The sequence below is a fragment of the Ruditapes philippinarum genome, unplaced genomic scaffold, assembly GCF_026571515.1.
Source record: "Ruditapes philippinarum isolate M1 unplaced genomic scaffold, ASM2657151v2 ctg5286_1_1_1_1, whole genome shotgun sequence".
Taxonomy (NCBI): Eukaryota; Metazoa; Mollusca; class Bivalvia; order Venerida; family Veneridae; genus Ruditapes; species Ruditapes philippinarum.
In genome coordinates, this window is record NW_026863533.1 from 24,713 (window position 1) to 52,692 (window position 27,980).

The 27,980-nt window shown below is 32.4% G+C and overlaps 2 protein-coding genes across 4 annotated transcripts in view; both read right to left on the reverse strand.

Moving 5' to 3' along the window:
• LOC132722328 (aldehyde dehydrogenase 1A1-like) overlaps positions 1-27,478 on the reverse strand; it is a 46,611-nt gene extending 19,133 nt beyond the window's left edge. Inside the window, exons 1-14 of one of the 2 annotated variants that reach the window (XM_060706807.1) lie at positions 27,337-27,478; positions 26,604-26,708; positions 24,898-25,038; positions 24,390-24,516; positions 23,976-24,037; positions 23,547-23,675; positions 22,910-23,023; positions 21,826-21,928; positions 20,564-20,748; positions 20,100-20,264; positions 18,984-19,141; positions 18,205-18,279; positions 17,527-17,566; positions 16,644-17,091 (exon numbers count right to left, since the gene is read on the reverse strand). In XM_060706807.1, the coding sequence (XP_060562790.1) occupies positions 17,062-17,091; positions 17,527-17,566; positions 18,205-18,279; positions 18,984-19,141; positions 20,100-20,264; positions 20,564-20,748; positions 21,826-21,928; positions 22,910-23,023; positions 23,547-23,675; positions 23,976-24,037; positions 24,390-24,516; positions 24,898-25,038; positions 26,604-26,708; positions 27,337-27,387 (1,485 nt within the window). In that variant the 5' untranslated portion in view covers positions 27,388-27,478 and the 3' untranslated portion in view covers positions 16,644-17,061. Of the gene's footprint in view, positions 1-16,643; positions 17,092-17,526; positions 17,567-18,204; positions 18,280-18,983; positions 19,142-20,099; positions 20,265-20,563; positions 20,749-21,825; positions 21,929-22,909; positions 23,024-23,546; positions 23,676-23,975; positions 24,038-24,389; positions 24,517-24,897; positions 25,039-26,603; positions 26,709-27,336 lie in introns of those variants that run through there. The other variant, XM_060706806.1, reaches the window with a different exon arrangement.
• LOC132722327 (aldehyde dehydrogenase 1A1-like) lies at positions 2,918-14,443 on the reverse strand. 2 transcript variants are annotated; one of them, XM_060706803.1, is made up of 14 exons: positions 14,291-14,443; positions 11,789-11,893; positions 9,813-9,953; positions 9,221-9,350; positions 8,701-8,762; positions 8,300-8,428; positions 7,826-7,939; positions 7,106-7,208; positions 6,444-6,628; positions 5,804-5,968; positions 5,062-5,219; positions 4,480-4,554; positions 4,190-4,229; positions 2,918-3,417 (listed from the first exon to the last, which is right to left on the reverse strand). In XM_060706803.1, exons 1-14 carry the CDS (start codon positions 14,348-14,350, stop codon positions 3,388-3,390), a joined length of 1,497 nt encoding a protein of 498 aa, XP_060562786.1. In that variant the 5' UTR covers positions 14,351-14,443; the 3' UTR covers positions 2,918-3,387. The 2 variants fall into 2 exon arrangements, with proteins under 2 accessions (XP_060562786.1, XP_060562787.1); XM_060706804.1 differs by lacking the exon at positions 14,291-14,443 and adding an exon at positions 12,002-12,096.
• Positions 27,479-27,980: the final 502 nt, after the last annotated feature.

The window sequence follows — 27,980 nt, forward strand, 5'->3', positions numbered from 1 at the left end:
AATAGCTTTTTATTAACAGAATCGGGATATAACCAGACTTCATTAAATCCTGCTGACTGAAGAATGTTTTTAACTTTTGAAGCCCAGTTTGTTGAACAATTTACCACATCAACATCATATATCTGTCTACACAATATTGTTCTCAATATACAATTATCTATTTTACCTGTATTTAACTTAAGAAAGTATTTTATCATTATCATACGAATATGCCTTTCAATGTAAAGAGGAAATCTCCCCAATTCTGCATATAATGCCAAAGTATTTGTTGACTGTTTAACATTTAAAATAAACCTACAAATTTTTTTATGTACCTGTTCCAAAACTTCTGCATTCATAAACCCCCATACTTCACAGCCATAATTTAAAATTGATAAAACATAGGCGTCAAAGAGATTAAACGTAATGTTAACTGGTACTTTGTAGTCACGTAACAATTGTAACAATGAATATAATGATCTGAGCCCTTTTCCAGCTAACGTCTTTGTAGCTTGCATGAATGACCCCCACTCGTGAATACCACACCTTAGAATAGTTAAATGAATTTACTACCTGGATTTCTTGATTATTATAAAACCACTTATCCATATTAGTCTACCACCTTTTCTGAATACAATGAATTTTTGTCTTTTTAACATTTACCGTCAAATTCCAACGATTACAATAGGACAATAAACTATCAAGTGACTTCTGCAAACCGGACCAAGGATCTGACTAATATGATATATAATAAAACTAATAATCCCCGATGCGCCGAAATGTGTCCATTTCGCCGTAATTTAAATATCTTTTACAATATCCTATTTTCAACATTTTCTAAAATAAAGGAAAGTAAATCATTTTTAAAAGACTGTTACTTATTATTCTCAAATTCTTAAGTTATGTTTAAACATAAGATCTACCAGTTATGCAAATCTTTATTTTCCGTTGCGCCGAAATTATGTCCATTTCGCCGTCCATTTGGAATCTGATATATTCCGTATTCAACTTTATAAAATCAAACTTGTACAATATATGTATAAAATGACAACAATACCAACTTATATAATTATTTTATGTTTTAGAGATAAAAAACAGTACATGGTTTTGAAAATAAAATACCCGTTTCACAATAATCCATCGGCGCAACAGAGCTTATGAAAGTACATAACAACAATATAATGAATGTTTATAATTAAAAAATGCTTTCAACATATGACTTCTGTAATTTCAACATAATATAACTTTACTTAGCATATACTAATGCAAATTCAATAAAAAGTACTTTGTTTGCTAGTTTTGAAAATAATAAATCTCCGTTGCGCTGATGAATTTTTGCGCAACAGAGATATTAGCCATATTACAACAATACAATGCTTTTAATGTAGAAAATATTGAAATTACCCGATGTTACTCTAATAAGATAACAAGAGCTGTCACAGGAGACAGCCAAGCTCGACTAAAAAAATACTGGACGCAGTAAGGAGGACAAAACTATGAAAGAAAAACCAATTATGTATAATTATGTATTAAGTTATAGTAAAAAAATAATATTGTTATGCATCTAGTTGTCACTCCGTCCGTCTCTTACAGGTTTTCTTCTTCGGCCTGTATTTTTTGAACAGGTGGACTACTTGGCAGAAATGTAAACCATAATGGGACAATGTGCAGAGCGCAGGTTTTAGCTTTCACACTAAGTCATTTTGTTTCACTCTCAAAATTTTGTGTCCGCTCTGTATCTATTGAACTGATAGAAATTGCACCTTTTTGGCAGAAATATTACTTATAACTAAGACGACTTGCAGAACACAAATTCGAACTTCCTAAGATCAAAATTGGCCCCGCCCCGAGGATAAATTAATTTATTTAGACTTATATAGGAGTTTTCGTCACGGTCTGTATCTTTTGAACCGGCGGAAAGAAACTGAAACTACTTGGCAGAAATTTAACCATAATAAAAGGATGTGCAGAGTGCAGGTTTGACCTTCCTCAGGTCAAGGTCACACTTCAAATTTCAAAATTTTGTGTCCGCTCTGTTTCTTTTAAACCGATTGTATGAAATTAAATCTGGCAGAAATATTAATATTATTGAGATGATGTGCAGAGCACGATTACCTGAGGTCAAGGTCATACTGACTCATTCAAAATCTTAAAATAAGTGTATATATTACAAAGGGAGATTGCAATGTATGAATTATCATATGTTTCCTCCCAATATACATGTATATGTTATTTTCCAAAATCTATAACTTTATAATGTTTTTTTTTTTATCAAACTTCATATTTTTATCTTTTCCTGTTAAAATTATAATAATTTAGGAGCTTTTATTGGTTTATATGATTTAATTATTTCGAAATAAGACAATCTTATTAATTGAAATGATGTTACTAAAGATATGTACATTGACTAAATAACAATTAAATTCATGGTATATTATTTATATGTTTCTTTAAAAACCAACATTACCAGTTAGTTTTTTTATATATTAGTTTTCAGTCGGTATATATACTCCGTGGCAATTCCATAAATAATCACCACTCTGTGCTTCAAAATTAGCTTTTTAGGGCATAACTGCAACTCCACAGCGAAAGCTGTGGCATATATAATTGTCACTATGTATTCATGTGATAAGAGCAAAGCCCCTTTGGCATGTATTAATGAAGAGCATAATATTGATAATTGAAATAAAACATATTTTGAACAAATGTTATAAATGTGGATCATTTTGAACAAATGTTATACTGTTTAAAAATTATTTTTGATTTTTTGATTACTTTAGATTTTATTTATTAAAAACAAATTTGCATTCGGACGTATATTGCCACGCCTGTGCGGTGCTCTTGTGATATATGTCTTTATTATGTTGAACAATGGCCACGATTAATCTGAAATGAACATAAGCATTTTGTCCCAATATTACAAAAAAGGTTACAAAAGTTCAATATGGACTATCTTTATAAACAAACCTTAAGGTTATATCCTTAAATTGATTCAATCATTAACAATTTTGCAATAATATGTTAATAACAAGGTATGTTCTCCTTAGTTTCCCTATTATCTATTAAAAAATTTATCACGTTGTCTCCTCCCATATGAAGTTTGGTTTATTATTATATATTCTTTCTATAAAGACATAGAAGTGACGTCAATAAAGTGGTTTAAAATTAGAAATTATTAGCTTTGTTAGCCATTCCATTAAAGAACTCGTGAACTGTTAACATGTGGATATATTCATGTAACTCTATTAACACTAGAAAAATAGCGCAACAATAAAACAAATACAATGCATATAATCTAAAACCGATTGACATTCGGACTGATCAACATGTTTGTATACACAACTGTCTATATATATATTATACAACATTTCACTAGAATCTACAATAATTTCAGTGTTCTCTCATCTTCTAAAGCTTGACAGGTGTCTTCATTACAACCTGAAAGTTGAATGATGAATTAAAACTTAATATTTATATACAAGAAAATGTTTTAATTCTAAACTTAAAAAGTCATCCAAACTTCATTTTCATATATATGAAGTAATCAGTCAAATCTGCGAGAAAATCAATCAATTAACTGAAATTTTATTCAACTGTTGTCACATATGTATCACACAAATTCGGCGTTACAATCGCGCAATTTTTACAGTTGTTTTCACATTCGTGCGTAATAGACATATACGACGCTTCATTTAATTATTGATTACTTTGAATATGATATATTGTATTAAGTAGACCACAAGTAAATTAACTTTGAAGTGACATTATGTCCATCCCATCCAATTTCTTTATTTTTTCTTTCACGAATATCCAATTACCCGCATGGTATAAGGAAATTTTTGAAATATCCTTCAAAATGTAACGGTACACTCGGTTGATAAAAAGAATTGAATATTATGGCAGTTTTTATATTTTATCCTTAACATTACTAATTATCAATTATTGTTCAATCACCATGAGCGTCATGCTACTTTGAATCATCCTCACGTGTTTTAATGGACTACATGTACTATTTTACGAAAAGTTTATGATAGCCTTCTCAAAAATGTAGATCGTTAAAAAAAGACTTAATAATTGATTAGTTTAGCATTAATTGACAATGAATTTACCCTTATATACATCAGTCATGCATGACTTATCATTCACGAAAAGAATATATTGTTAAGATCATTTAAACCGACAACTCTTTGATACAAAAATAATTTCTTACGTTTTTAATTTCTGTGTATGCCTGCAAACCATATTCCCCACTGAAAAATAGATTGAAGAACGATGATACTTATGAGTCAGTTAGTAAGGCAGGAAGCCAGCCAGCCTCACTTAGCCTTAGTCAGACAATTAGTAAAACACACAAACAAATGAATACATTAATCAATAAATGAAAATTTAATTAAAATAATTGAAAGCACTGGTGGTCCTTCTTGTTATGTTTTAGTTTATTTTGTCAGTAGTTGTGAGGATATTGTTTACAATGACGTGAAACATATAATGTTGTCTTACAACTCCCGTCCCATTCCAGACATTTTGAAACCCCCAAATGGAGAACTTATAGACGTCTTATTGTAACAGTTAACCCTGCAATATAAAATTAAACATATTTCATAGCATAATGAATGTTTAGAAAAAATTAACTTAAAAAGTTTATTACGACAATAATTTGCGAGGCTCTTTCGGTGATATCACTCTTTAAATTCTGTTTTAAAAATTATTTTCGTAAAGGGAAACAAAAATTTAATACAAACAAACATATTACCGTTACGGATTCCGTTTCTTATTCTAGAAAACATGATCAAAATTCTTTAAACGTCCCGTTTGTTTCATGATGAATGAGATTATCTAGTGCGATATCTGAATAACATTACATCATCTTCAATCTTTAATTTCCAGTAATCCGGCGTAAAACATTTAATACAACATTGAGCGCATGGAAATAAGGTGTATCTAATAACTGAGACATTTACATTTTAGGTGAACGCCTATACAGTCAGGAACAACAACAATTGTCAACTCACGGCTTTCAAATCCATACCTTATGCAATGTTTAAAACAATATGTATGAAAAAACAAAATAACAAAACGTACCAAACTGTACCGGCCTTGACTCTGCTTGTAAATGTCAAGGCCGTGTCAATATCCTCAGTGAATATAGCTGCCGCTAGACCATACTTTGTGTCGTTTGCACGTGCTATTATCTCTTCCATGTCTTTAAATTTCATAATTGATTGCACAGGACCAAATATCTGTACAAGTAACAAAGTTGACAATTATATCTTTGAAGAACTTATTTAATAAAATGCTTCTGAAAAATATCTTTGACATCTACTAAATCATATGATTTCATTTTAAACATATCTTATAAAGATTGTTAAACACCATATTTAGGGAAATACTTGTGTATTGGTTTTGAAATATAAGACTTACATCCCTGCAGCTTCGTTATGAATTTTCAAAAATCTTACTTTCATCAAATAAACTGTGTGCAATTACGTTACAAGTAACTTACGTTACCATTAAAATCCACAACAATCAAGTGAAAATGCTCTTCTTCTATCACTAAACTTTAGTTTTACGTTTTAAAAACATTAAGTTCACACCTTCATTCTAAATTTGTATTGATAAACAGTTAGGTTTTATACATTCAGATCACTTTTCTAAAGGACTGTGCAACATTAGTGATCCTATTAGCATACACATTATCATTGTTTAAGGATACACTATTGCTACCAAATGATATTTAAAGTGTGACAACATCAAACAAGGATAATAATACTAAAACATAGCCTAAGAAAATAGATAATGATTATTTATATAAAATTGGCCAAACCTCCTCTCTTCCTATCTTCATGTCCTCTGTTACATTAGAGAATACTGTCGGCTGTATGTAATAACCCTCTGTACCATACCTTTGTCCTCCACATTCCAGAACTGCACCATCCTTGACCCCATCCTGTATGAGCTCGAGAATTTTGTTAAATTGTTCCTCGCTTACCTAAAATACCAGATATCATTTCATCTATTTGTATTATATAAATAGTTGTACTTAAAATGTTCCATTTGTTTAAGAAATTTGAAGTACAAGTAAAGGAACGTTTTTGCAGCCGTATTCATCTGCTTATCCGATTCTGCCTGTGACCATAATGCAACTAACAACCATACATCTAGGGTAAGAGATGAAATGAAGTAATACCCATTATAAACGTGTCTTCACGCTAATCTCTGGGCCTGTCCATTAATGGAATAACAGTAGTATGGAAATGAAAATATTACCCGTAATACCACAAATACCACTCTTTTAGAGCGATAATTAGAGAAAAAATAAACAAAGATTGCTCACAACTTTTATCTATGCTACAACCTTTCAGGACCATCATAGCTAAAATGTGTAAACGATGTACTTTAAAAGTGTTTATAAAATACCTTTCATACAATACATGGTATACTTTGTAATGCTAATTCGGTTTAACCTGTGGTCCATATTCGCTTTTTGGATCAAATGGATCACCGATGACTTTAGCTTGCGCACGAGCTTTAGCCTTCTTAACAAATTGTTCATATATGTCTTCATGAACGTATGTTCTTGAACCGGCTGTACACATCTGTCCACAGTTGTAGAAAACTGCACGTTCGGCCCATTCTACCACGTCGTCCACTGAAATGAAATAAATGTATATTTGATATTCAAAAAATCTATACACAGTTTAAAAAAAAGAATTCACGGAGTCCGACTATGCTCAGACCTGATATTATAATGCTTTACATATTTATGTGCTTTAAGAGTATATTTACTAAACCTTTTTATATTTACAACAAATGATCTCCGGAATACGAACGGGAAAATAACAATTAAACTTTGATTTTTTTTTGATTTAGCACATTTTTTTGGATATATATCTCGGCTGTCGATCCCCCTGGATAACTAACCAATATGCAAGTAATCAACTACTTATCCAACATGATTTTTGAATCAGTAGCGAGATAAAAATGACCATGAGACTCAATGTCCGACATCAATTGTCACATTGAGTACTAGCATGATGTATATTTTTGTCTCTGTTTTAACTACATCTGTTTCTACAATTGTCATCAAACATGGAACTTATTGTTAAGAAAGACAGCCTTTACTCACAGTTTGCATCTTTCCAAACAACCAGTGGACTTTTCCCACCAAGTTCAAGCGTTACCCTCTTAAGATTTGACTTAGCTGCAGCTACCATGATGGCTTGTCCAACCTAAAAGACAAAAACTTATCCGAATAGCACGAGCTCTATAAATTTGTATCCAAAAATGAAGATTGAAACCAGAGATGACAACGCAGCGACAAAATTGTGGACTAACGGTTTGTTGTTTTGCTTAATTGATAATCATACATAAATTGATAAATTGGTACACAATACAATGACTTGCCATACAATATGAAAGATGATTTTTTTTTCTCCGGATAGTTAAATGGGACAACGGTGAACGCAAAATAATTTTCTATATGCTATTCATTGGAAATAATAATTTATCGACTGTTTCTAAAAGAACAACTACACAGCAAGGAAAATGCATGGTACTTAGAATTAAATGCCCTTAATTTACTTTAATATCTCGTATATGTAACGACATATGAAACATATAAGGCGAATTATTTGCAGTGCCAAGACAATGATGGCAAGAAAATTTAGATTGCATAGCATATGTTTACAGCGTTCACAGTCTGTATTATAATAGCTTTAAAGCAGTTCGTCAGTCACATCAAAAGTTGATTTATCTTCAAAAGTTATGCAAGAATGCAAATCAGCGATGTTCATCTCATGAAGCTTTATTTACAATTTGTAGCAATACAGATCTTATGAATGACTACCTCTGTAGATCCGGTGAACGATGTCTTGTTAATGTCTGGATGGGAAGAGATTGCTCCGCCAGCTGTAGGACCGAACCCAGGAACTACATTCACAACACCAGGAGGAAATCCTGCCTTGAAATTAAAACGAAACAACAATAAATATAACAATCGTAACTAGAACACACATCTTGACCATAAAATTGATGGATCGGCTTGCTTCAATTAATAATTTTTTCGGTACATGAAATGCGGAAGTCATTTGTTCCACGTGAAGATTCTGAGGCACATTTAGTACATGTATCAAATAAAAGTTGCTGAGGTAATGACGTTTTTTGTTTCATAGAAAAACAAATTGAAATTTACCACTCAGTTAATAATTAAAGATTAAAGCATAGAAATTGTATTCAGTTATCGTATTGTTTACCCAAGTGCTATCCATTACAGATTTTAGTAAAATTGACTGAATACAAGAACATTCACTATTTTATGAACCTCTTTGAAAAGTTGCGCTGCATAAAGAACTGTGAGTGGTGTTTGTTCCGCGGGTTTTATAACAACGGTGTTTCCACATGCTAGAGCAGGAGCAATCTTCAACGCAAACAAAGCTAGCGGGAAGTTCCACTGAAGAAAATACAACGGAAAGAAATAAGCAAAGTTGTTCAACCATAATACTTTAATACATATCAGTAATATTCATAACGTTTACAAAACTGCTTAAAAGTTACTGCTTTACATGCAATACTGTATAAATGTCCTTAGAAATAGCCGAGGTATTTTTATTATAGTGTTGTTAAGATTAATGCCCAACTTCAATGAACAATCGAATTACCTATGTTTTTATTTACATATAAACAATATACACATTAGTTATGGTGAGTAGATATTCTACATACAGGGATTATCTGCCCGCAAACACCAACTGGTTCGTGTCTCGTAAAGCAAAAGAAGTTCCCATCTGAAATGTGTAAATGGTCGTAGAAGTAAATATTGTTTGAAACAACGTATATACTGGAAGCCTAGAGGTTATGGTCAGTCATTGTCTTCAAACAACGATAATTTGAAACCAACATGGATGCCGTCTCTTTAAATGTGTGGAGAGGACTTTTTGTGGCATTTTTACGCTAGTAGTTCTATAGATGTGATCACTCTTGAAACATAGATACATGTATTAAAATATGATTCTACTTCAGACAAATAGACTGGAAAATGTTCGTATGACTATAGTTATTACAAAAGGTTCAAAACAAAAATAGACTGAACATCCTCATTAGCTTTGGTATTTTATATAAACAAGTCTTGTTGCTTCCAATAGAAGTGCCGTGCAACTTCGGAATATACTTACATAGATATCTATCTTTCACAGGCATACAGTTTACTAACTAAGAAAATCAAGAAATACAAATAAAATATCACCTATTGGTATTGTTCGTCCCTGTATTTTGTCTGTCCACCCAGCAAAGTATCTAAATGTACCAACAACTCTAGTAATATCACCTGAGTAAGCGTCTTTAAAAGGTTTACCATTGTCAAGCGTCTCTAGACTCTGCGAAAAAATAATATACAAACATGTCAAGTTATGTTTCATAAAAAATGTCATGCAAAGAAAATAAAGAAAATGTTTAAACAAAATCTCTTTTAATCAGCGGGAAAAGTACCATTGATCTTGTATTTTCGCTAGGATTTTCTCTAGATGTATGTGATTATTTTTCCGGGTATCTATACATAATTTCCAGTGCCGAGAATTGGATGTGCAAAGCATCCTATGAGAGCCTCACATAGACTCAACTTACCATATGTAGCAATGAGAAGAATCTATGTTTTCACTACAACACTTAAAAAAGAAAAATCAGTAATAAGAACAAGATTTACAATTTCTTGAAGCAAGTATTTTCACACTTCTATATAAGTGATATTTTCCTTCATCTAATGTGCAAAACATGCAGTTGTATTTCTATATTTCTTATTATAGCTATATATCTCTAGAAAGTTTCATGTCAAGACTTACTGCCAAATATATTTTGTCCCTTTCAACAAGATCAGCAAACTTATGCAGCAATGCACATCTTTTACTGGCATCCATCTGTTGCCATGGCGATCCAAACTCGAACGCTATTTTTGCAGCTGCAACAGCCTTGTCAATGTCAGCCTAAATACATGTATTTATACTAGAATTATTTTCCATGAAGATTTATCAGTTGTTGTGCTTTGTGTTTACCGTCAGCAATATTTCATTAAGCGCAATAATAACTTCTGTAGGTAAATGAGTAGTTTCTTTACATAAAGTATCAAAATGACTTTTTTTTATTTTCGCGTCTTTTTGTCAAGAAATTGACGTTAACTACATGACAATTTGAAAGATGAATGCTACAAACTGTATTGTTTTTATACTTAATTTGTTGCAAAAAAAATCTAGACATTTTGTACAGTTCTGCTATGTAAATGCTATGTTCCTAATAGTCAAGTCGCAGTTACACGTTTCGGATCACCGTAAACGTGATTCAACGCAGGGTACTGGCATGGGCAAACGAGACAGACCTTAATCATCGTGGATGCTGTGTCAGAATATTAAACCATGAAAGATTTGCCACGGCAGTTACCATGCAAACGAGATATGTAGTAAACCGTAGTTAAACGGTATAAACTCTACATAACGTGGAAACGTAATATGATCCATTACAAAACTTGGAACTGGTCTGTTCTTGGACAGGAATATCTTTTTCCCGGTTTTCATGACAAGGTGGCATGTAAGTTAGCTGTTTCGTAACGTTTCATTTACGATGCGTCTCGATTTTGATAAAAGAGAGAGCTTTATGTGTCTTAGCTCTCAATGACACTAAGTACTCAATTATTGACCAACTTACTAACGCAAAAACTTTATAACTGCAGCAAACAAACAAGCAAGCATTATTTGTTGCCTTAGTTATTTTAGTATTTTGATACAATTACATTACTGAAGTCCTCTAACGTAGGTGGACACAGTCATTCTCCAAATCTCTGGCGTCGTTGACAGAAAATGAAAAACCAATCAGTCCTGAATAAAGACGTGAACAATGTGAAAGATCCATTCAGAACTCTCCGGACCTAGAAGCAACCTACACACATCATGACTGATGGAACGCGGCCTGAACCTTAATGCGCCTTGCGGAGGATCCATTTCTTTACTACAACGGCTCATAAGGGACATCATAGTGAAACATAGTACAACTTAAAAAACAATATCTTGATATGTGGAAATTAGTGAACAAAATCCTAAGGCGCCATACGTTGCTGCAGGGATCAAAGTGTGAAATTAGCAAATTCAAATTTATGATCAGCTCGAAAGCATATCAACGTACGCTTCAAAACATGCACATAATTGGTCATAAAATAAGAAAACCTGAGTAAATGAAGTGAGTTTTCCGAGAAAAATGATCAACAGATTAAGAAAGATAAGAAACACCCCAGGTACCCCTTCGCACATTATAGTTATTTCAGAAAAGAGCGAATACCTGCACAGAACCACCGATATTCTAAGCTAACATGAAATCTTCCTAACATGAAATTTTTTGAACCTATAGCAATTACGGACAAGCGCTTCAAAGGCAACAATCTTCACCACTCTCACGAACGTAAGGGTTTCAATAAGTAAAAATATACATTTAAATATGAAATCGCAGTTCGATATAAACATGCAGGTTTCTGAAAATATATAAGTGAAACATTACATAAAGCAATAGGCTAGAAGCTCATGTTTTTGCTTCATGTATATCTCGTCAGTACCCTCTTATATAAAAGATTATTATGTGTATAATTCTTAATTATTTCTATGCTATATAGGTACTGGTATTGTTTTACAAAGACCAAACATCTATACAAGGGATACAATTTTTCTGATTTAAATTAAGAATTGGTGTTACTTCATGCACATTTCTGAGGTGCTATTTCAGATAAACGTTGTCAGAAAATAATTTTGTAATGAAACTTCATTATCTAGAAAACTACCTTATCACCCTCTTGGACATCACAAATTTTCTTCCGGTTTGTTGGATTAATGGTAGGAAATGTCTTACCGCTGACCGAATTTACCCACTCATTATTGATAAAAATCTGAAACAAACAAAAACTTATAATCAGAGTTTAGATACATGTATTCATATATGTTTAAACTATTTAAGAAAGTGAAAATGTCAGAGGGAAAATTGCTTGATACATTACCTGTGTGTATTTGATCTCTGGTTCACGAAGAGGTGATGGTATCCCTGCCATTTTCCTATTTTGTATCTGCTAACTGAGTACTGGCCAGCTCACAATCAGCGAATACCTAATGTATCAACTTTTAGTCATGGCGTTGCATGAAATTAGTTCAGACAGTCAAATGATCAATATGTATAACATACAGGTGGTCCGCTTATAAGAATACTGATTCTTTCAGTAAAACGTGCTTATCCATAAATTTATTGCCAAGTTATTCAGACTTTGCCGAACCTAATCCATTGCTTTTTATAAAGCTAAAAGTGTAGTAGAAATCGGGACATAGGCACACGTTACGTAAACTTATATAAAGAAATATGTATCAAATCCTAAAAAGTATGACAAATGAACTTTCAGCATTAGGACCATCAATGTCCGAATATAATTCATTGTCGGATCCAATATAACCAATATTACCAATATTAGCTATGTTTCCATTTCATGTCGGATCCAATATAACTAATATTACCAATAATAGCTATGTTTCCATTTCATGTCGGATCCAATATAACCATTATTACCAATATTAGCTATGTTTCCATTTCATGTCGGATCCAATATAATCAATATTAGCTATGTTTCCATTTCATGTCGGATCCAATATAACCAATATAACAAATATTAGCAATGTTGCCATTTCATGTCGGATTCAATATAATTAATATTAGCTATGTTTCCATTTCATGTCGGATCCAATATAACCAATATTACCAATATTAGCTATGTTTCCATTTCAAATATACTGTATTTTCACATCATAATAATAACTTTTTATATCTCGGGAATACATCCAATCACTTGTTTAACCCCGTTCTAGTACATTATTCTTCTGTTTTGCAATATATCAGTTAGTCTACACAGAATATCAATTTGTGTTTTGCAATTTCAGTTTCAATAGGAATCAAGATTTTATTCACCATTATATACAGTTTCTATTAAAAGAGTAAGAACAACTCCGTGACTAGTATTTTATATGTTGGCTGGCCAGAGCTGATTGGAAAATATCCAGGCTGGTCTGGTCAACAACGTCTTGCGGCAGCTTGTTTCAAAGCACGATGGTTGCGGGAAAGAAACTATTTTGGAAGATTGAGGTGCGTGCTCTGATTTGACGGAACTCTGATAGTCTTAGCATTGATAAGTGGAGGATCTGGTATAATATCCAAAAGGTTATCTTTTAACCCTTTCCCCCATGAGCATATTGTGAAAAATGGCCGTTTTCACTGAAAAGCCTCCCGTTACAAGTTCAAACTGCTATGAAACTATGAAAAATGCTTCAATACTAATCAAATTTGGCAAAAATATTGACTGGACCATTGCCTTTGTAACGACATGCTCAGTCTTAAATTTCCTGTTACCATGGCGACGAGGGGACATCTCAAAATTGCCAAAAATCACCATTTTGCCTCGATTTTTTCCATCAAAATTTATTTCAAAGTGCTGCAACTGCTCAAGGGATTGAGATAGAGTCAAGGGCTTTTCAGCGCTGGTTAAACGTTACATTATGATCGACCTGGGGTCATTTTTAGCCTCTTACAAGTCCAAAATTTTCTTGGCGATGAGGGGGACTCCGCCCCCCCTTCAAACCCCCCTAACAGAAGGGGGCACACCCCCCTTCTGGCAACCCACTGATGTATCTTTTGGATGGGGGGCGGCGCCGAAAAAGTGCTCAATTTTTTAAGCAACATTTCTCAAACGAAAACTTATGTTTTGGGCCCAAATAGGACATTTTTTCACTATTTGTGGCCTAAATAAGGGGGGGGGGGTCGAAAGTGCTTTGTTTCGCGTATATATGTGGTAAAGGGTTAATTCATATATCTTTTTTAATAACATACATTTTTATTTAAGCGTTATTTCGATTATTGTTTGAAATTTGCAATTGACATATAAAATTAAAAGTAGGCGAAATGAAAATTGGTACACGAAAAAGTAATTTTGATTCTGAAATGTCAAGTAATTTGCAGGTGTTTAGTAAATGGGGAAGAAGAAAAAACGACGAAAATATGCATAGCTGCATGAAACAATTTATATAGGTCATACTATGCAATTTGTTAAAATTAGATTCCAAAAAAAGTTTATTCTTTAATTTTCATAAAATAAAAAATTCTGCAAATATCTCATCAAACAGTACACAACTGATCACAATATCCAATGAAATTTTAGAAATTATTAATTCCACTATTATAAGCAATTACTGTTTGGAAATAATGAATGAAACATTGAAGAGACTGTAAACGTCAATAAAAATGTTCGAACCTGTGTATATTTTATTTCCGGATTTTTTATAGCTGGTGGTGGAGGTGGAAGCTGTGCCATGGTGATTTCTTTTTCTTAAAAACAAGGACGTCTTTACATTGACACTACTTAAGGTTGACTTTTGTCAACAGTTTAAGTCCGTTCCTATATACAAAGACGAACTTGACTGATAACACGGACTTACTTTATCTTGAATAAAATAGAGCATAACCGATCAAATATTAGATTCTTAATACTCAGAGGTTAAAAGATGAACAACCTTAATTTAGTTTTGATTCAGTCGATCCCCTACATTAATACATAGTTATACAGCTTGCAATATATATATATATATATATATATATATATATATATATATATATATATATGTATGTATACTTAAGGACAATGAAAACGCATGCCCGCACTATATGCATTTTATTACATGAAAACAAAACACTTACGACTCCATTAGATATATATCATAACTTATATTCACTGTTCGCTGTATACTGTGCCTGGACGGTATCCAAAAGCTCGCATCCATATAAAGTTTTTGGTGAAACAACAAACATTTGATAAATAATCATAAGCGTCGAAGGCATTGAATCATCTGGTTGAGAATACCAAAAATGTATGTATTTACTGCTTCGTCTATGTCGACGGAATGAATTACGCATTTTATTAACCACTTTTATTAAGTCATTTATGAATAAAATATATAGAAGTGTGTCAGTGATGACCGATTGCTGCAATGTTGACAGAAATTAAAAATTTAATGATTAATTCAGGTATGTTGAAAACTTGGTTGGTCTGTTTATATTACGCAAATAAGGCCAATTTTATTGCTATAGACTTACTGTCCATGGATTTCTCCGACTTCATAAAATATTTTAGTGGATTAAAAAGGACAGCCTTGGAAAATGTTGTGAAAATGGTTGTTTTTGTTCAAGATATCTCCGTTTTAAAATAAAGAAAGGGATTTCGTGTTGCACACATAAACAATCATCACTTTGGTCACTAATGCAATATCCCCAATTTGTCTTTCCTTGAGAATGTTTCAGGCGTGAAAATGCTGACGTTGAAGGGAGAAATGTATTTTCGAGACTGCCAATGAATTGGCAGAAACGCCCTGAAAGTGGGTAATATTCTGACAGAAAATCCGTTCACTCGTTTATTAAACTCTTTATTCGTATTGTGCCTTAATCAACAATTGATACTTTTAACTTTTATTTGTAATATTTTCTCATGACAGAAAAGATATTAATGCGATAGGTGCTTCTAAAATTGACAAGCAACTACGAGACAACATAAAGAAATTAACATGGAAACATTCAATTTTCTGTGTAAGTATGCCTTTTCAATCATAGGTCAGTTGATAGACATAGGTCTTTCATTGGAGGAGAGGTCTCCACAGTGTTGAGAATGATTGCTGGCGGCATCCATTTTTGCGTATCAAATTGAAGCTAATCCATCGCATTCAAGCCGTAAATCATCAGAACTAGGCTAAAACATTGTTACGCGCATTCTCCATTTCAAAATACGGCTTAACTTAAACGAAAAATTAACATCGAAGTGAACAAATCGGTACAAGGAAATAAAAAATATCATTAATTCATGTGACTTAACACTACAAACAATGGTTCATTCCGGTTTAATTATCAAAACTGTACTAAACTTAAAAAGAAAGAAAAAACTGAAATCCGCTTGGTTTGCATTACTACAGTTGTATATATACCAATTCAAGACATATACATGAAAATTAGTCTCCTTATTAATTACAATAAGTAAATGGCATTACCAATAAGGAAATGGCCTATTTTAATGCCCTTTTACAAAAGGGCGGGCAGTTCTTTGTCCCTTTCTCGTTTGAGAAGGGAATCATGTGATGCTTTTATATGGTCGCACGGTCACTTTCCTTCCAACATGTCCTTGATGCGTGTATGTGGTCGCACGGTCAAAAACTTTCAAAACAAAATGACACCGTTTCTAGAAGTGTTTTGGTATGGAAGCGTTTTGCTGCCGAATCTAATGTTCTTTTCATGTATAGAACTCGTAAAAGGAATTTAAAGGACTTTAAAGGAATGATAAAAGTTGACTTCGTTATAATTCCGAAATAGGAGTCTAAGGAGTTGTAGCATTTAATAAGGTTTTTTTTAAAGTCTAATAAGGAGAAATAAAATTAAAATTATTACTCAACAGGACTTCAGAAAAAAATCTAAAACGGGAGATCCCTCGGAAGCATTGATCACAATAAAATAACTGTATTATTTTTTAATTCGCTTCGCTTAAACGAAAATAAATCATTTATATCATAATACGAGTTATAATATAAGACATTAAGTCTGGGACAGAATAAACAACAACACCGAAATAGAATGAAGGTCTTCGCATTGTTTCAAAAACAATACAAAATATAACACTTTATTTCATCGGAAGCTGAGCCTCTGAACTAATAAACTTATGATATAAATCTTTTTTTAAACAATATTTATCAAAACAATAGCAACAACAACACAGGAATTTGAGCCTGTCACTTTAATAGGGTTTTTGTACATTTTTTTTTCTTTTGAATCAACAAAGATATGCACATATATCCTGGAGTATGGTGTATCATAAAGCATCGTTTATTGTTGAACATGGTGTTTGTGGTTTTGGTATCAAGTGTATATTATCAACAGTTTCCCATTAAAACAACTTAATATACACGTTATTTCTCTGAAAATATTACACACATTTATAACATCATGGTCTATGATTTTGACTGTTGAAATGTTTTTTTTGCAGCTGACCTAAAGTTTTACCGACGTCTTCATGACCACCTGAAATAACCGAGAAGAATGAAAAGAATTTTAAACAGTTTTCATTGCAATTTACAAATAAATGTTATGCCGAAATTTTACGAAAGAAAAACAAATCTCCCTGTTTCAATAGTGACTATCTGTTTAATTCACTGACTGACAGACCGACTCCCCTTTCTCATTCTATGAACACACTTACTGACTCATTTACTAACGACTGACTCACCCAACCAAAAACCCGCCCACCCTAACAAACCCGCTCGCTCGCTCGCCGCATATGCAACAGCTTGAACACAGTTTTCCCCTTCATGCTTAATTCCATTCCGCTGTCCCCAGTACAGCCGGCTTAAGTTCAGTCAGAAAGCAGAGTGAGTTTTGTCATGAGGGTATCCACATGATTTCTTGTACGCCTGCTCGTATTTTGAATATTTATAATAATATGTAAAACTGACTTACATTTTTAACCTCTGTGTACGCCTGTAGTCCATACTCTCCACTGGAAGGAAATCATTTTGTATTAATTTGTTTATTAACCTTAAAAGTTATGATGTCAGTAATTATTGTTGTAGATATAATTCAATGAAATTTTCGGGTATTTCTGGCTGTCTTTGCCATCTCATTAAAGGGACGCTACTGACATGACGGGATTGGAAATAATTATTTGAGATTAATTTTCCATTTGATATAGGTATAGACCAATCACTTATGTGCAATAATTCAGTTTATTGGCTTCTCCATTTTTCCAGAATAATTATTTTAATTGTGAAAAACTTGAAAAAGCGTTGCATGGCTTTTCTCTCAAATCGGACTAAGAGAGCATCAAATACGATCTACTTTTGGGTATATTACTTAATTATCTTTTGCATATCTGTCTGTTTTAAGTGCCGCAGGGGTTCTATGGAAGAAAGATTTTTTAAAGCTTTTGGGCCCCAGTGGAGTTCCTATAAGCTTACCAACCCATCATTTTACAACATAAACTGTGGTACAACGGTAGCTCAATGGATTGGGCATCAAAGCACATGTTTAAATTCAAATACCTTAAATCGACTGTGACTTTATTTTGCGAAAATAACTGAAGTTGTAATAAATAGTCTGTGTGAATGTCATAAGGAGAAAATAAAATAAAAATCTCACCATTCTCTGCCAATACCAGACATTCCGAATCCTCCAAACGGTGCACCTGGACCCGTTTTAAAGTAACAATTCACCCTAAAAAGAACCCCAATTAAAAGTTACTTTAAGTATATACAGTACAGCCATATTGTTTCTGTTAGATTGTCTGTATTATGATGAAAGCAGTACCAAAGTGAATGAAGTATAAGATAATAAGAAACGGTCACGAAGAATGACTGAAAAGTGTGGTATATGTAAAAAATAAAATAGATGTATCCGTGGTATACCAAAAATATTATATGTTTAATCGTGGTTTAACCAAGAATAAAAGAACTGCGATGTAACCGTGATAAATGTAAGAAATATAATGGATGTATTCGTTGTATATCTATGAAACAAACTAGTAATTGGTGTATCTGTGGTATATATAAGAAAATAATGAGTGTATCCGTGGGTTATATAAGACATAAGAAAAAACATGTATTCATAGTATATCTATGAAACATAATTGGTCTATCTACGGTAAATATAAAAGGGGTGTTGTATTCATGGTATATATAAGAAAAAATGAGTGTATTCGTAATTAAAAATATGTGACCTCTGTAGACTATGTCATATATCATGTATATGTTAAATTCACACATACAATTGGTGGGCATTGTTCATCACTTAAGAGACATTTGTCCATCAAAACTAAAATCTTAAAAACAAAATATTCACATCACTTTCACTCATTTTTACATTTTAGGAGATAATATGTTTTTTAGTGCACACTTTTATATCGAAAATAATTTACGTACCAAACTGTGCCGGCCTTGACCCTACTAGTAAATGTCAAGGCCGTGTCAATATCTTCAGTGAATATCGCTGCCGCTAGGCCATATTTTGTGTCGTTTGCACGTGCTATGATCTCTTCCATGTCTTTAAATTTCATAATTGATTGCACAGGACCAAATATCTGAAATTTCAGAAAATCCATACAATATTAGATATAAAGATTTTGGACATGTTCTATAAACGATTACTCCGAGCCACTAGGCAAATAACCGTTTATATACGGGCATATGACCTGTCAGGCATCTTTATAACGAATTTAAAATACAGTAAACTCTCTTTTTAGAGAGAAAAATGAGAATTCTGTGGAGTGATACCTTCGTAGTAGATATTATAATTTTATCATATAACTACTGTTTACTTGCTCAAAAGTTGGAAAGTCCTGTTGATACATAATCAGTGGAAAAAGAAAAACAAGACAGCTGATTTTTGTTTGTTTCAGCAACAGCAAAGACGTGTCAGAGTTAGGAATGGAGTTCCACAGTCATTATCGTTCGATTTGATTTATTTAAATCATATGCATTTCATAGACAAACTGCTACATGTAGTTCAGAAAATTGACACTCATCTGTGTAAATAACATTAAGTATCAAAAACGTTTTTATTTTTCTGTTTATTATGATGTGTAATCATTCGTTAAGAAAATTTTGGGCGTTCTTTAGAGATTCCGTTTTCTCAGGCTTAAAACAGTTGAATAGGACTTGTGACAACGCATTTTATTCGCTTTAACCAGCTTTATCTGTTGATTATCACTAACCAATGCTTGAGCAACCGTGACAAGATAGTTCATTCCAATAGGTGTTGATGGCTAGTTTGAGACATGAGGCAACGTGAAAGTTTAAAGAATATAAGTACCTTAAATATGTATCAACTTTACAGTGTTGTTTTCTGCATTTTCGTACTTCCGCTGTTACGAATATCATAGGAAAACAACAACACACCGCAACAGACAATTTACATTTTAATGCTCAAACCTTCTAAAATTGATACGTCTTTTAATTATTAATATATGAAATTGAATAAACATATCTATCAAAATAGATCTACCAAAAGTTTGTAAGTGTACAATATATAAAACATACCTCCTCTCTCCCAATTCTCATTTTCTCGGTGACGTTTGAGAAGACAGTTGGTTGTACAAAGTAACCATCAGTACCATGTCTCTGACCACCAGTCTCTAATGTAGCACCTTCAGTTTTACCACTTTCTATCAGCTCTAATACTTTATTAAACTGTTCTTCACACACCTACAATTTCACAAAAAGGTAATTTTCAAAGCACAAAAAGAAACACGTTTCCATACGAGCTTTATTCGTATTACTTTATTTTGACACAAATTTAATGGTTGATTGTAGATTTTTAAAAAAAAATATTCCAATTCTATGATAAGGTTTGCTTGAACAAAATTCTTTTTTTTTCTTCAAGTACTTTTAGTATATAATAATGCAATTCCTGCGTGATATGTTTGCTTTTGAAACTTTAACTCTGGATAAGCGAAAGGATAACTTTATTTTTTTCTTTTAAGTTAAACATTGTATTTATTTACCTGTGGACCATATTCACTTTTAGTGTCAAAAGGGTCGCCAATAGTTTTAGCCTTGGCACGAGCAACAGCCTTTTTGACGAATTCGTCATAGAGATCTTCGTGTACATATGTCCTAGATCCAGCTGTACAGACTTGTCCACAGTTAAAGAAAATAGCCTGATGTGCCCATTCTACCACCGTATCAACTGAAACAAAATATTGTTGTTGCAATGTATAAATTTTAAAACTATTAAATTATCATTTAGAATTGCTCTGTCCCGGCTAAGAGTTTCTTCACATAGACTCGAGATTGAAACCGGCAGGTGAAATAAACCTAGTGCTATACCTTTTGATGATAGGAAATGTAAAAATTGTTTTATTTTGGAAGATGAATTTCACTTTATTTTAGAATGTTCTCTATATAATGAATTACGAAAAAATATATATAAAAAACACTTTTGGAAAAGACCAAATATACCTAAATTTGTTACATTGATGAATTCAGAAAATGAAATAGAAATTAGTAACTTATCAATGTATATATTTCAAGCTTTCGATGTTCGAAACACTATTCTTTATAGTTAATCAAAAGTTTGTCCCAAACGCTGTATCACTGTATCTTACATACACTTATTTTCGTTTTGTTTTGTGATTTACTTCCTTATTAATAAGATGGTATCTTTCCCTAGTATTTATTTACCAGTATATGAATTGAGACATGTTGATAGTATATTCTATCTATAGTTTACGTTTTCTGATTGCTAATAATACTGTGTAACTTAATGATATATGTTTTATAAAGTGTGACATTGACCATTTGATTGTATTGTATGCTTTGTTATATGTACTGTGTATGCATTCCACTTCATTTTTCATTTTTTTTCTTATAAAGAAAGTTTGCAGTATTATAAATCAGTCAAAAAGATTTTGACATGTTATTAGGCCATATATAAACATTTATTATAAAATCATCCATTTGTAAAGTGCCAAATAACCTATCAAAAATAAATTTAGCTAATATTGTAAATAATGGAGATAAGTTTTACAATTCATATCGACAGTAGGCCTGTATGTATTGTTGAGTTGCCGCCCTGCAAACTAAGTCGCATGTTGTTCTAATATGAATAGCTAGTGTTATGTTTGTTTAATATATGTTTTACATAAATGCAAATTACTTATAGATAAGTTATAATATAGAACATATATACGTGACTGCTTGCATTTATTTAAAGTGACAACTGGTACAAGGACATACTAGTAACCATTAAACAAATGACATTTACTATTTGCGTCTTTCCAGACAACCAGCGGACTTTTTCCTCCAAGTTCCAGTGTCACTCGTTTCAAGTTTGATCTAGCTGCAGCTGCCATTATTGTTTGACCAACCTTTGAAAATAACATGCTATTTTAGATACAATTTTTATTTGTATGATATAACACTGTAAGCAATGTAATTTTGTAGATCTATTTTGTTCAAGAAAACTGTTCTTATTCTACTTACTAACTTTCAAAAAGGCACAAATTTAAGTCTCGCTGAATTTGTTGATTTCATAAAATACCTAATTATCGACAAACTCTCCAAATTTTTCATCTAAGTGTTATTTCTTGAACAATTTTAAGAATTACATTCTGTTACTCATTAAATATTTCTTTATATATGGGTCAAATTTCATTTATATACGGGTCAAATTTCATGTATATTCGGGTACAATATCATTTATATTCGGGTACAATTTCATTTATATACGGGTACAATATCATTTATATACGGGTACAATTTCATTGTTATACGGGTACAATTTCATTTATATACGGGTACAATATCATTTATATACGGGTACAATATCATTTATATTCGGGTACAATATCATTTATATTCGGGTACAATTTCATTTATATACGGGTACAATTTCATTTATATACGGGTACAATATCATTTATATTCGGGTACAATTTCATTTATATACGGGTACAATTTCATTTATATACGGGTACAATTTCATTTATATACGGGTACAATATCATTTATATTCGGGTACAATATCATTTATATACGGGTACAATATCATTTATATACGGGTACAATATCATTTATATTCGGGTACAATTTCATTTATATACGGGTACAATTTCATTTATATACGGGTACATAACTGTTATTGCAGTGGGTCTTAAACAAACTATCCCCAACTTGGCCCAAGACAAGAGGCAGACATATTTATTACTAGACCAAGGCTTTAAAATAATTATGCTTATATTTCTTTATCAGAATAAATCACCATTATTTTAAATCATATTCGAGATTCGTTGGACATTTTTGTTAAAACCAATTGGATGAAATATAATCACAATATGAGGTAAACATACATCAGTTGATCCAGTGAATGATATTTTGTTAACATCAGGATGTGAGGAGATGGCAGCACCAGCTGTTGGTCCATAACCAGGCACTATATTCACAACACCTGCAGGAAATCCAGCCTAGAGTAACAAACAAATAGGTCATATCAATGTAATATAAAGTATATGTCACATCCTGCATATCACACCACTTATAACTCAATAGAATTATACTTTTCTTCAACAGCATGTCATATTATTTCGATATCTTTTATATATAACTTGAGACACATGTAAACGTCAACATTGACTTAAACCGAACATAAATCGCTTCTAAAACTTTATCGACAAATAAAAATGATGATATTTACCCACTCATGTATATTAATAATGTTCTTTTGTAGGCAATACATTATAACCATATCATCTTTAAATGATAAATGTTCTATTTGATGTTCTATTTGGTGAATATCACTTGCTCGGTGTGCTGCTTTGTTTGAACGAATATCACCGTTGCGAGTGATCGCTTATTAACTCATTTATGTATATTTATAGAAATACTCATACTCCAGCGTTCACCTACTAATGAGCTGTAAATAAGTAAGCAATAATAAACCGATTATCACGTTGTACAAATATAAGACTGTTAAGAAACTGTTCAAACCTCCTTAAAGAGGGTAGCTGCATACAGAGCTGTCAGTGGCGTCTGCTCTGCTGGTTTCAAAACAACAGTGTTTCCACATGCCAGTGCCGGAGCTAATTTCAATGCGAACAATACTAGCGGGAAGTTCCACTGAAAAAAACAAAACAATTACTGTATGCCTAATAAATAAACAAATAAGCAAAGTTTGGTTAACAGTTAAAACATTCTTTAACCTCTCTTGTCCGGATTATAAAACAAATCATTAACGAAATGTGGAAATGAATAAATTTCTTATATATAACATACCAAACATAAAACCATCATGAAATAGAGCAACATGGATAAGAAGAACGTGAATTAGGACCACTTGTAGATTAAGAGTAACATGTATAAGAACGAATCATTTCAAAAAATTATTGAGCAGACTCTAATAAAGAGAAAACTTCTCACTGGAATGATTGATCCACAGACACCTACAGGCTCATGTCTTGTGTAACAGAAGAACGCGCCATCTGAAAATTGTGAAGGTTAATCTTTAGCATTACATATTTCATTTACAGCAAATGTCCCATAGTGCTTTTTAATCACTAAATGTATTTCAGAGTAAAATCCTCCGTTTTTTGTTTTGTCGGAATCAGAAATGCTAAAGACGTCAGCGAATGGTCATATACATGTAGAGTGACGGTTTCAATGAATTGGTTACATATAACATGTATAGTTAAGCTGAAAATGACTGAAAATCTCTAGCGGAAATATAAATATGTTGTTGTCATTTTTATTTTAAATATGATATGCATAGTTTTATTCTCATTATGATATCACCAAAGTTTGAGGAACAAAAAATTATTATCATTATGAACCTACCTATTGGTATAGTTTTTCCTTGTATTTTATCTGTCCATCCAGCAAAGTATCGTAAAAAATTTGATACTGCAGCCATTTCACCATATGCATCTTTGAAAGACTTGCCACAGTCTAGCGTTTCGAGACTCTTCATAAAAAAGAAAACAAAATAAATAATAGAAATATTACAGAACAACAAGTGCCCTTTAAACGTTTTCCCCCAAATCTTTACTCTTTTAGGGTCACGCTAGTAAGAAAATTGGTTGAAGTATATGCAGACGCTTTATTGTCTGTTATTATATATAAATGATTCAAGGATTCATTGCTGATATATTAAAATCAATCTATCAGATACCATTATGTCTACGGGCTTCAATATCGAAAATGTGCAGCATATTTTTCAAGTGACTCTTGACTGATGACAATTCGTCTGCGTCATTTTCATGAATTGTATGCCAATTAACATTTCGTTCAGGTTTTAAAAAACAATGAAAATGTCACTCTTATGTATGAAATAATTGCGACATACAGCAAGATATAGTCTGTCTCTCTCAACAAGATCAGCAACCTTGTGCAACAAAGCTCCTCTTTTACTAGCGTCCATCTTCTGCCATGGCGATCCAAATTCAAAAGCTTTCTTCGCTGCAGCGACCGCTAGATCGACATCTGCCTGTAAATCAACATTGTCCATTAAATGAAAACATGTGATAACTCTTTATAATAGTTACTACTATGACAATTTATACATTGATGTTAATTGCTTGAAAGAATTGTATTTTTGCACATTTTAAAGAAGTGACCTTATTGTCACCTTTATACACAGTAGTACTTTGTTTTCAATTTAATATTGAAGCTGATAGGTAGGATGATATTTTATAATTGCAAATTCAATTTGATTTTCTTATACAGTATAAAATCCCAAAATCCTGCTAAAATGCACAAAAAGTGTAACTACAAACGTAATCTAGAAAGAAATTTTCCCTACACACATGATAAGCGTTTATACTGTGGGATTTATTAAATTCAACTACTGGTATGAGTGAACCGGTCCGTCACACAAACTTGTATAGTTTGATACTGTTGTACCGCTTACAGCTTTGTTGTACCGTAAACAGGATTGTTGTACCGTATACAGCTTTGTTGTACACCGTATACATGTTTGTTTTACCGTATACAGCTTACGACGTGTATAACTTACGCGTGAGCTGTATACGTTGTTTGACAACGTATGACGTGCTTGACTCACGCCTTGTGGCAAAATGAAAATTATTATCATAATTATTATAACTGTTTTTTTTTCCAATCGTTTTTCAGATTTGATTCAGTATTGATTTTCACCAGAAAATGGTGATAATCAAAATCATCACCAGGTACACATGTAGTCGTATAAGTCGAAGTCGGCGTTTAATTTGTAGGTACACTAGTAGTCGTATAAATCGCATTTTGTTAAAGAAATCCCATGCAAATCTCACTTTAAAAAAGAAAGAAAAGAAAGGAAGTTTGCGGTATTATAAATTCGTTATAAATATTCCTGACAGGAACTTCAATGTATAACTCGGGTTATATTTCCAAAACAGCCGTTTATATAGGGCCATATAACCTGTCAAAAATCTGTACAGCTAATAATTTATGGCGTCATGCAGTATAATAAACGGCGTTGTGAATAAAGCTTACACTTAAAACAGCACTTAGGATAATATTTTATTAACCGAGTTTGCACGGTGATTAATGTCTCTTTTTTCAACATAAGTTTTTAGATTGAATTGAAATAGTACTTTTATAAGGATATTGACCTTGGTTTTAGATAAAATAACCCCATTCTAGATTTTAACCGCGCGTCCTTGTTTATGATAGAGGATATCAAAAGTGCCGTATAAACATGCCTAAACATATTTAAAAGCGTTGCTTTTCAAGGACATCTCATTTGACAATTTACCACGCTTGATGTAAGGTGAGATGCACATTTTAAATGTTCAGTTGCACATTTACTGATGAGTCTACCCTCATATAAAACACCAATCGCTGCACAAATGTTGCAATATGTTGCAGTAAGCATGTCGGGATTTGATTATTAAGGTCCTACATCCATGATAAGACAGCGAGAATCCGGTTTATTTTGCTAATTCCCACGTCTAAGAGCGTCAAAATTCTAAAGAAATGAATACGCCCGACTATAAATAAACGTTTTTTTAAATGAATATTTGACTACCTTATCTTCTAACATGTCTCACTAACCTTGTCGCCTTCTTGGACATCACAGATTGTCTTGCCGTTTGTGGGGTTAAGTGTCGGGAAAGTCTTTCCACTGACTGAGTTCACCCATTCATTGTTGATGAATAGCTGTAGAACAAATTTTAAACGTTTTTTTCACTATCAGTTTGATTTATATAGTTCGTTTTTATCATTCCACAAAAACGCATGTATAAAACTTCGGTCCCAAAATGAAGTAAATAAATGCTTATTATTTATTAACATGTTTACGTTTTGAAGCATAGGTTATTGATATAAACATATCCATACACCTTATCAAAGTGCGGTCAAATATTTTACAACATTTGCTTGAGACCCTGCTTGTTACGACCTTGAAATATGTCATTGATCTATGCTAGCACCTGAATGTACTTGTATTTTTTTACATCTTAAGTATATTGTCACTGGACATCAAATGCAAAATATCATCGTTTTCACTTGCCACAATATCTTTGGTTAACTTCTTTTTATTTACATAATTCCACAACCATAAATACACCAAGATATTTTAAAATGTATATAACACAAAGGAATATAGAATGGAATAAAGGAAATAATAATCATACCATTAATATGTAAAAAATAAGTGCATAAAACCGAAGAGATAAAATAAAAACGAACACAACATAATATTCTTATATAAAATAAAAACATTGATATAAAATAAAATGTCTGCTCATTGCAAAATGTAATTTAATGATAGATAAAAGAGTCGAACCTGAGTGAACTTAATCTCCGGTTCCCTTATAGCTGTTGGTATCTGAGCCATGACTGTACAAATGGGGCAATACAGTGAGTGTACTAGATTATGTAGTGAACATGCTATATATCAAACTATCACGTGGTCCAATATGTTATCATTAAAAGTATAAACACCGTGTATTCTTGAGAGTAACTGCATATTTTAAGGTATTACATCCAGTATTGTTATTAAATTTGGCACTGCACTACGTCATATTAGGAAACTTGAAATATATCTTAAATTTTCAAGCAGTTAGATTTGTTTGCTATGGTGGCACAGAAGTGACATGTGTGTTTTTTAATCATCCCGAAAGCACGACATATTTAAGTCGTGCGCACAAGTTATTATGTTGTGTGTGAACAACATAATTACCAATCAGATTTCACTTTACATGTATATGTCGGACCGTATTTGGTACAAAAACGAATATGGTACAAATTTGTACCATATTCGGCCGAATATGGTACAACTGTCTAATTGTACCATATACGTATCTGCAGTTTTGGGGTAAAATGCCTGACCAAATATGGTACAAACTTGTACCATATTCGGATGAAAAATGTACCACATTCGTTCCGAATATGGTACACACTCATCATCGTCATCATCATCATCATCAT

Excerpts from the sequence above, each read along its gene's own strand:
- LOC132722327 (XM_060706803.1), bottom strand. The coding sequence starts at position 14,350 with ATGGCACAGCTTCCACCTCCACCACCAGCTATAAAAAATCCGGAAATA. Across the intron at positions 11,894-14,290 it reads CGGAAATAAAATATACACAG|ATTTTTATCAATAATGAGTG; the intron begins GTTCGAACATTT and ends TGTTTGTTTCAG. Across the intron at positions 4,230-4,479 it reads TCTGGAATGGGACGGGAGTT|TGGGGAATATGGTTTGCAGG; the intron begins GTAAGACAACAT and ends TCTATTTTTCAG.